The sequence below is a fragment of the Chaetura pelagica genome, unplaced genomic scaffold (genome assembly GCF_000747805.2).
Source record: "Chaetura pelagica isolate M959 unplaced genomic scaffold, ChaPel_1.0 scaffold32, whole genome shotgun sequence".
NCBI classification, from domain to species: Eukaryota; Metazoa; Chordata; class Aves; order Apodiformes; family Apodidae; genus Chaetura; species Chaetura pelagica.
In genome coordinates, this window is record NW_009952368.1 from 1,493,920 (window position 1) to 1,504,536 (window position 10,617).

The 10,617-nt window shown below is 47.9% G+C and overlaps 1 protein-coding gene across 1 annotated transcript in view; it reads right to left on the reverse strand.

Moving 5' to 3' along the window:
- Positions 1-1,905: 1,905 nt before the first annotated feature.
- MSANTD2 (Myb/SANT-like DNA-binding domain containing 2) overlaps positions 1,906-10,617 on the reverse strand; it is a 9,690-nt gene continuing 978 nt past the window's right edge. Inside the window, exons 2-4 of the mRNA XM_010008095.1 lie at positions 10,255-10,513; positions 8,711-8,771; positions 1,906-2,834 (exon numbers count right to left, since the gene is read on the reverse strand). Of these exons, the coding sequence (XP_010006397.1) occupies positions 1,982-2,834; positions 8,711-8,771; positions 10,255-10,333 (993 nt within the window). The 5' untranslated portion in view covers positions 10,334-10,513 and the 3' untranslated portion in view covers positions 1,906-1,981. The remainder of the gene's footprint in view (positions 2,835-8,710; positions 8,772-10,254; positions 10,514-10,617) is intronic.

Sequence of the window (10,617 nt, forward strand, 5' to 3'; positions counted from 1 at the left end):
CCCCAAGCGGGGCGGGGCATGGTGAAGGGGGCGGGGCCTCTTCCCATCCCATGGGGGGGTCCCAAGCAGTGGCCCCCCGAGCCGTGAATACCACACACTGACAAATTTTCAATTATTAGTTAATTATTTGGGTTATTAGTTAATAATATTAGAGTCAAGAGGGGGAGAATGAGGCAGCCCAATGCCACCGAACCCCCCTGGGGGACCCCAAAACCGTCCCCAGACACATTCCTCCCGGCTGAGCATCCCTCACCCCAAGCTAAGCACCTGAATAATTAAAAAAGAAACGAAAAATAAAAATAACCCAAAAAAAGCCCCTTTTTGCCCCTCTGGCTCCAGCTCCCTCATTTCTAGGTGCGGTGGGATGAGCCTCCTGGCCCGGCCGAGGTTATCCCGGTCCTTGCTCCCAGCAGGGTCAGAGCTCAGAGCAGCAGCCGAGAGATTAGATGTAGCAGAGGAGGAGGTGGGGGAGGAGGGAGAGGGGGGGATTAATCCTCCTCGGCCTCGGCTTCCCCCTGTAAATCCAGCCCGGCTGCCGGGATTGCAGGAGCTGACCTCGGATCCCACCCGGATCACACCTTTCCCCTGCCAGCATCTGATCTCCGGCTCCAGCTGGTGATTCCCTCTCGGCTTTTTGGGGCAATTCACCCCATTTGAGGCAAGTCACCTTGTTTGGGGGTAATTCACCCCATTCTGGGGTGACTCACCCCATTCTGAGCACTGAGCCAGGGGGCAGTGACCCCCTCTCTTCCTCTCTCCAACATCTTGGGGCTCAACCACATCCACAGATGACATCATACCCCCAAACTCCAGGATTTGGGGCACCTCTGGGAGAAGAAGAGCAGCTCTGAGGGCACTCGCCCCAATCACATAAATTAATTAAATATCCTACACCCAGATAAAGTTAATTAAACATCTCACACCATGACAAGCCCTGGAACGAAGACCCAGTGTGAATATCCAAGGAAACTCCCAGCCTGGAGGAGGAGAAAGACATTTTGGGGAAGCCCAACCGTGTTTGCTTGATTTTATTAGGACCGACACATTCATCGTATGTCACAACGATCGATGAGCTTTGGAAAATAAAAAACCACCCGATAATGGGGCTGATATAGTGACATGCCTGGAAAAGGCATTAACCACGTCCTCCCCCGTCCCCATGTCCCTCCCCCCACCCCCCGTCCCCCCCTTCCCCATTCTCACAGCTTTGATTGTATCCATAAGCACAGTTCAACATGGAAAAAAACCAAGACATCATAATAATGTTTCCCAGCTGGCAGGTTCTCCTTGCTAACTAGAACTCCAGAAATAAAACAAACAAATAATAAAAAAAAAAGGCCAGGAATTATTTTTAATGTTAAAAATAATAAAATAATAAAAGTGGCAATGCTACGAGGGAGGTGGGAGATGTCCCAGAAACCAAAGTCTTTTGGGTTGTTTTTTTTTGCAGGCAACACTGTTTGGTGAGAAACACTTGACGAGTGAGAAAGAAACCAAAAAAGTGAAGTCCTAAATTATATACAGTATCTTTGAAAAACAGTCTCCTTGAACGTGCCCCAAGGTCCGACCTGCCATTATCTATTGCTTAATTATTCAGCTCTGTAATAACACTGACAAGAGAGACGGATGCGTAAAAACGAGACACTGTGGAATAAAGAAAAACAAAACAACAACAACAACAACAAAAAAAACAAACAGTTTTTTTTGTATGAAAACACCACGTGGACAAGCTTGTCCCATGTGGAATGTACCTACAGCCATTTCATGGGCTGGGGGCTTCTCCTGGCTGCACTGCTTCTGGAGGAAAACCAGACATGGGGATGAGCCCATGGAAAATGCCCCAGAAAAAACCAAACCTCTTCTCACCCCAAAATTCATTTCCAGGGGGAAAATCTGATGGTGAAGGGGCTGGATCTGAAAGCGTCTGGTAGCAAGATGGAAAACGGGGGCAGAAAGCCCGAATCCTTATGAAGGACGAAACTTAGTTGTTGAATTTTAAGGGGTATCCGATGGCTTTTTCCAGGCACTCTACCAAAGAGCCAGCAGAAAGAAAATCCCTCTCCACTTCCACAAATTTGATGTAGATGGATTTGGGGGAGACACCAGGCTCGACGACACAGTTCTGAGATAAAAAGTCGTTGATCCCCACCCAATCTTTGCTGAAGGTTTTGGTGTTTGCCTGAAAATGTAAAAACAGGCACTGCTGAAGAGTCCGGACCTCGGCGATGCCGAGGTAACAGTAGATAATCCGGGCAGATTCCATATCCACCCGGAGGGAGGCTTGTGGAGAAGGGATGTCCAGCTCCCCTGCAGTCTCATTGCCTGGCTCAGGCCCCCGGTGCTCGGCCAGAGGAGAAGGGGGTTTCTCGTGGCACTCCTCGTATCCGATGGCATACAAACCAGGACTTTTGGGAATCCCTCCTGGTAATAAATACTGGACGATGTTCCCACCGGTGGGTTTGGAGTGAGCAATGGGGATCCAGTCGATCTCCATGTGCAGCTCCAGGCACCTGGCTTCACTGATTGTGATCTCCAGGAATTTGTAATAAACATTTTTCCAGTTCATTTTCTGCACCCGGGTCATAATGACCCGACCCTCGGGTTTCTCCGAGTTGAAATATTCCCGGAGCCGTTTGCCCAGAGGAACCTGGGAGCTGATCTCTGCGTAGTGGTAACGGATGTCCTCCTTCCAACGGGTGTTGTAACCAATGCCAAAAATGGCCAGTTTGTTAGAAAGGTGGAGCCTGGAGAAGTCCGTCCAGCTCTGAAACAGCTCCCACTTCAACTGGACCGACTCCAAGATTTGCATAATGTTCTGCATGACATCACGCTTCCTGGGAATTGAAAAAAAACAAGGAGAGAAGGATAAAAGAGCTGCAAAACTATCCTGACTTTTGGAAACTATCACAGAATCACAGAATCACCAAGGCTGGAAAAGACCTTTAAGATCATCAAGTTCAGCCTATGACCAACACCCTCACATCTCCAGACCATGGCACCAAGTGCCACATCCAGCCTTTTCTGGAACACCTCCAGGGATGGTGCCTCCACCACTTCCCTGGGCAGTCCATTCCGATGTCTAATCACCCTCTCATGAGGAAGTGCTTCCTGATATCCAACCTAAACTTCCTCTGGAGCAGCTTCAGGCCATGCCTTCTTGTCTTGTTGCTAGTTACCTGGAAAAAGAGCCCAGACCCCACCTGAGCACAACCTCCCTTCAGGTGGTTGCAGAGAGTGAGAAGGTTCCCCCTGAGTCTCCTCCAGGCTAAACACCCCCAGCTCCCTCAGCCTCTCACTGTAAGACTTTCTCTCTAGTCCTTTCACCAGCCTTGTTGTCTCCTCTAGACCCTTTCAGCTTTCTTGGCTGTTTTTTAGGTAGGTATTTTACTATTCTAATAATAAAAGTGAGCTTATGAATTCTACCACCAGACTGATTTTATTTTTTTAATTACACTCCACAAACCCAAATTAAAACTGAACCCCAAACATCTCCCAATATCCCAGGCAAACTGCAACCCCTGCTGGAAACAAGGTTTCAAGGAAATTCTGAACCTGCCAAAGAAAATGAGAGCTGATGAATCCCTAAGTTCAGCTCCTGAGAAAGATTTTTGCTGTTACCAACCCCAAAAACACCCATGGGGAGGAAATGTCCTGCCCAGGAATGACAGTGAGTTTCCATGGAGAGACTTCCCCACAGCTTCTCCACAGAGTTAAGTAAAGTGTACATGAGGTCTTGAAGCAAGAGCAGATATGATGCCGAATCATGCAAGGAGTTGAGACTCCAGCAGCTCCATTTCTGCCCAAGAAATGGATTTGAAGGTCTCTCTTCCACCATTTTGATAAAAGGGTACTAAGAAAAAAGGTTTGGGAGCTCCAGACCCTTCCCATGGCACTGGAGAGGTCCAATCTCCAAAACCTGCTTTTGTAAGTGTAAATGCAATGCACATGATTTTGGGAAGGTTCTCCAAGGGCCTGTTGTCCTTCAGGACAGCCTGAAGGCACTGGGCTCTACATAGAGCAGGTTGGTTGGTGCACGTCAGCTCTCACACTCTTGGGGTGTCCAAGCCCCCACCAGGAGGTCTCAGGAGCCCAGGCTGGGATCACTCAGTCCTCATGGTGATAGGAGGAACCACACCCATCAGCACATTACCTCTCTGAACCACCCAGCAGCAACCATGCCAGAAGATCTCTGGACAGAGCTTCTCTCCAGCTTCCCTGATGTCTCTTCAGACCCTGAGCAGCATCAAGATGCTCAGAAAATGTTGGGTTTTGTGGGTTTTTTTTAGATTTTTGGACATCAAAGTTCATCTTCTGGGGACGGGACAGAGAAGGGGAGTGGACAGACCAGGGGACAGGGCTGTCTTGGTGTCTCATGGCAGTTCCAACTTGAGACACGACAGCTGAACTCCATGAAAAGCCAGCAAACCCATCCCAGCAGGAGGAGAAAGCAGCGTGGGCAGGTTTTCAGTCAACAGCAGAGGAACAGAGCCGAGGAGCAACAAGAGAAGCCCCCACCTTTATTAACTGCACTATAAACACTCTGCTAAGTTTAGCTCAACACAAAATAGAGCTGGTGGGGGGAAAAAGATCAAATAAAAATTAGTCACTCATCAAATTGCTCCTGCTGGGAAGAAGGATTGTTTCACTCATCATCTTGAGTAGGGGGAGGAGGGGAATCCAGCACCTTGAGACCCAAAGAAGCCACATGGAAAAAACTCCATAAAAAATCTCCATTAGCATCATCTCTTCCCGCTCTGTGTCTCTCCCAGGCTCTCCCCAGCATCTCCACCACCCACCAAGCAGAGGTCTAAGCAGCAAGAGTCAAATTGTTTCTTTTCTTTCTTTCTCGCCAGTAAAGTCAGAGCCAGCTGAGGGTCTACCCTGTGGCAGTGCTGCATCATCTCATTTTCCATCTGCAGCTGGTACCCTTGAGCCAGATTTTACCCTTCTAGGCCATTTCCCCATAAGCTTTTGCAATTCAGACAAGGAAATATCCACAAAATTATGCAAATTTGTTCCAAGTTGCCATTTCCAAACAGACCCAAGAATTCAAAGGGGCTGGAACAGGTGGTTTGGGTGAAGGACCCAGTTCTGGACTGATTCACATCTTCACAAAGCAAATAAAAATGCACCTCAGACTAATTGAAAAGCACAGGACAGGGTCAGAAGCAACATTTCACTTTTCAAAGTAGTTTATTTGGAGGCAGTAGGGGCAAATTCAAGTTCATTCCTGCAGGTTTTTGGTCAAGTTGAAAGTGACAGTAGCTTAACAGGGGTGTTTTTTAGCAGGGAAAGAAAAGCTGGAATAAAATCCAGCACCTAGAGAGCTCAGCTATATGCTTCCTATAGGAAGCATCTTAGCGACACTCTCCCACACTCTCTCTTCTGGGAAAATATATCATGATCCATTTCTCCTCCTGTGGTTTCCTGTAAACTCAAAAAAAATCCTTCCAAAAATCCTCCCAAAATCCCAGAAGAGGGATGCAAAGACAAGATTTTGAAGCTGTACACCTGCTTGGCATCACCAGGCCTCAACTGGCAGCATTGAGGTTCAGCAAGGAATTTAATCTCTTTTTTGCAGCTAATAAAAAAATCCTCAGCTCATCTTCATGTAACCATATTCCTCCTGACTTTCCATTTCAACTTGAGGGGGAATAAAAAGCCAACCAGAAAGCTCTGAAAGGATTAATCTACCAAACCTAAACCAGCTGTCCATCCATCCAACAAAACCTGGAAGATTAGATGGCCTGAGCCTCCACCTAAGGAAATTCAGGATTATTCTGGGAGGGACTTTTCACCAGGGAGAGCAGTGATAGGACAAGTGGTGATGGTTTTAAACTGGAAGAGGGAAGATTGAGGTTGGACATCTGGAATAAATTCTTCAACACGAGGGTAGGAAGGTGCTGGAGCAGGTTGCCCAGGGAGGTCGATGCCCCTCCCTGGAGGTGTTGAAGGGCAGGTCGGATGAGGCTTGTGCAGCCTGGTCTGGTAGGAGGTGTCCCTGCTCATGGCAGGGAGGTTGGAACCTGATGATCTTTAAGGTCCCTTCCAACATTCACCATTCTATGATTCTCTATGCAATTCCCTAAAGGAGAGTTTGGAAGGTAAGCTTATGCCAAAGCTGTCCTAAGGAACTGTATGCAGAGGTGATTTACACTGAAAATAAAGTTATTTTTCTCCAAGTCCTCCTCGAGTAACAAGTAGTTAGGGACCTGCTGTGCCACTCAGATCCCAACAAGTCCATGGGTCCAGATGGGATTCATCCCAGGGTGCTGAGGAAGCTGGCAGAAGAACTGGCTAAGCCACTCTCAAACAATGATCACCAGTCCTGGCTGACTGGGGAGGTCACAGATGACTGGAAGTTGGCCAATGTGACCCCATCCACCAGAAGGGCTGGAAGGAGCATCCAGGGAACTATAAGCCTGTCAGCCTGACCTCGGTGTCTGGCAAGATTATGGAGCAGATCATCCTGAGTGTCATCAAGCAGCATGGAGAAGACAACCAGGGGATCATGCCCAGCCAACATGGGTTTAGGAAAGGAAGGTCCTGCCTGACCAATCTCATCTCCCTCTATAACTGGGTGACCTGCCTAGTGGATGAGGGGAAGGCTGTGGATGTGCTTGACCTCGACTTCAGCAAGGCCTTTGACACAGTCTTCCACAGCATCCTCCTGGAGTAGCTAGCAATCCATGGCTTGGACAGGTGCACCCTTGGCGGGTCCAAAACTGGTTGGATGAGCAGGCCCAGGGGATGATGGGGAATGGAGCTGCACCTAGCTGGTGTCCGGTGACCAGCGGTGTCCCCAGGATCAGTACTGGGACCAGTCCTGTTCAACATCTTTACTGACCACCTGGATGTGGGGACTGAGTCCACCTTCAGTAAGTTCACAGATGACACCAAGTTGTGAGGGGAGCTGGAGGGTGGGAAGAAGCTGCAGGAGGACCTGGACAGGCTGGGTTGATGGGCTGAGGCTAAAGGCATGAAATTCAACGGGACCAAGTGCAGGGTCCTGCACTGTGGCCACAATCACCCCCGGCAGCGCTACAGACTGGGGACAGAGTGGCTGGAGAGCAGCCCAGCAGAGAGGGACCTGGGAGCACTGGTTGACAACTGGTTGAACACGAGCCAGCAGTGTGTCCAGATGGCCAATGGCATCCTGACTTGTATCAGGAATGGTGTGGCCAGCAGGAGCAGGGATGTGATTCTCCCTGTGCTCGACACTGGGGAGGCCTCACCTCCAGTCCTGTGTCCAGGTCTGGGCCCCTCACTGCAAGGACCTTGAGGTGCTGGAGCAGGTCCAGAGGAGACAACAAGGCTGGTGAAAGGACTAGAGAGAAAGTCTTATAGTGAGAGGCTGAGGGAGCTGGGGGTGTTTAGCCTGGAGGAGACTCAGGGGGAACCTTCTCACTCTCTGCAACCACCTGAAGGGAGGTTGTGCTCAGGTGGGGTCTGGGCTCTTTTTCTAGGTAACTAGCAACAAGACAAGAAGGCATGGCCTGAAGCTGCTCCAGGGGAGGTTTAGGTTGGATATCAGGAAACACTTCCTCATGAGAGGGTGATTAGACATCGGAATGGACTGCCCAGGGAAGTGGTGGAGGCACCATCCCTGGAGGTGTTCAAGGAAAGGCTGGATGTGGCACTTAGTGCCATGGTCTGGCTGATGTGGTGGTGTTGGTTCCTAGGCTGAACTTGATGATCCTAAAGGTCTTTTCCAGCCTTGGTGATTCTGTAATTCTGTGAGTTGCTAAACTGAATTTGCTCCATGGTCACCTTTGGGTATGGTGAAAATCCACCTGAAGTGGATTCCACGACATTGGAAGCTTCTTTTTAAATTGCTTGTAAATTTTTTGGGTCTTTTGTTTTTTTCACACACACAGTGATGACTTTCCACCCTCCAGGAGCTCATTTCCCAGCATAGGAAATCCCAAATAGTCACCAGCCAGTGCTCTGAATAATTGCCAGGGGGACTAGGGGAGTGGAAGCCACCCAGAATTTGCTGATTTACAGGATCACAGAATTACTGAGACTGGAAAAGACCTCTGAGATCATCAAGTCCAGCCCATGACCCAACACCACCACATCAGCCAGACCATGGCACTAAGTGCCACATCCAGGCTTTCCTCGAACACCTCCAGGGATTGTGACTCCACCACTTGCCTGGGCAGTCCATTCCAATGTCTGGTCACCCTTTCCATGAGGAAGTGCTTCCTGATATCCAACCTAAACCACCCATGGCCTACAATCTCCCTGCTTGTTTAAAAATCCCAAAAGTTGGAAAAAAGAAACCCTAGTCTGAGGAAAACAAAGCACAATTGTGTTATTGCTGGCCAGACAAGGGAGATTCTCCAAGCATTGGAAAAATTCTGGTATTCCTCAGATTAAACCCATCCAAAATGCCACAAGTCAGCTCTGGCAAGTTCTAAAAATAAACTGAAAAATAAAAAAATCCCAAGTTTTCTCCCTCTTGGAAGTCTTGGCCTGGGTTTTGTTTCGTGTGCTGCAGACCAAAGCCGAGGAGGGTTGGAGCTGTGGAGCCTTCCAGATGTTCTGAGGTAACCAGAATAAAACAATCAAAAAAATAAAAAAGAAGTTTCAACTGTATTAATGGTCTTGCACAATGTATTTATAATTAAAATCAGAAGTTTCATATGTCCTGCACACCATCCCCAGGGAAACACATGCCAGCCTCAAACATTCATCAATGACTTACTGCGTGTCTTCTGAAGATTCCTGCTTTATCTTTAATGTCCTTTTTGTGGGAGGCATTTCATCTGAAAGGTAAAATCCCAACACATAATTACATGTTAAATAATGTTCCTGGGGTTTTTATCTTTTTTTTTTCTCTTTTTTTTTTTCTTTTTAATGGAAATTAAATTAAAAAACAAATTAGGAGTTGCTTCCTGAGCCAAGCAGCTCACTAGAGACAGATCCAGCTCCTAAAGCCTCTCTAACTGAGCAGTATTTTTATTTCCCTTGGACAAGACATGGCCAGCTCAGATCTGAATCTCCGCAAGTGCAAAACCTTGTAAGAACCAGGCCACAATTCCAACTATTAAATCACAAACCAATTTAATTGCAAACTACATTGTTTGAAAAAAACAACACACCCCATACAACAAAACAAACAGAGAGGAAAAAAGTGGTTCTGCTTCCACCAGCACATCTGAGGAGCAAAACCCAGCACAAACCCATCTGAGTTCCATCTTATACTGTTTGCTAAGTGCTTCTCTTGTAACTTCTCTGGATTTTAAGAACCTTGGCAGCTTAAGCACATGAAAATGTCCCCGTTTTGACCAAGGGGAACAGGTGACAAAGTCAGTTTGACAGCAGAACGGGTCCAATTTGACAGAATTCACCATCATTTCCATCAGTTTTTATAACTTTACTGTCTCTCCCCCACATATTTCTGATTTTCAACCCCCCCTGGGGGAGAAATCTGAAAGAACCAGCACGTGGTTAACAGCCAACTTGCAAATTTTAACATTAAATTTTTATTTAAGCCTTTTTCAGAGCATCCCAATGCCCTGAACATGGGGCAGTGATGGCCTCTCCTCTCCCAGGAATTGAACTGGATTGATGGAGAGTTTCCACTGGGAAAATAACCCCCTTGGTCAGGCATGGGAGGAATAACCAGAGATATAAATTCACCTGAAGAAACCCACTTCTTCCCAAAACTGCTCAGATCTGTGCGCTTCTCCCATCAGGAATGTGGTACCTTGTGCTGTAAATAAGCTGCAGGCAACGACTGAATCTTCAAATTAATTAATATATTGATTCTTAGGCAGAGAAATCACTAACTGAGGGAAGAAAAGCACATGAAGGAATTTGGTTTAGGGTTCAGTGTTGGAGCTTGCTTATTGTTTTAGTTGTAAAAGGCCACACCTCTGGATATGAGCATATTTATATGCCCCCCCAAAGCACTGAATGGGAAAATATCCCCCAAAGAGAAGTAGAACAGAGCAGGTAACATGTTGCCACCTCCTCCTCTGTCATTTCTGGCCACTCAGCCCTTCCCTCCTCTCGCTGGGCTCTTTGGAAAAACGGTTTTGGTTCCCAAAACCCTTTGGGAACCACAGTTTGCTTTTGAGGATGAGCTGGGGAATTGCTTTCCCTTTTCTCATCCAGAACAGAGGACATTTGGCACCTTGAGTAACCTCATCCCAGAAATGTGGAACCTGGTGATGGAATATGTGGGATGGGTACAACCACAGGGAGAAATAGGGGATGGAGATGAGCCTGGGTGGGATTTCCTACCCAATTCCTGCTCGCCGGTCTGGTAGCAGTGAAGCTCCTGACTGTGGTTTCCCCAGTCCTCCTGTGAATACTCCTCCATTGTGCTTCCATCTGACTCCAGCTCCTGGTACAAGCCACTGCTGTTGATGAGGACAGGCTGGCAGGGCTGGGAGTCCCATCCCCCTTGCCCAAAAACCTGCTCCAGCTGCTCAAAGGTGTAGCTGCTTTTCCTCTTCCCCACACCATGCTCCTTCACGCGGCTGTAGCACCTGCGAAGGGTCTGAGACAGAACAAAAACCCACATGGATCAGGAGGCATCAGGGTGGGAGAGCTCCCAGACACTTGCAGACACTCACACAGTTGAGTTTAGGGTTGGTTTTTGCT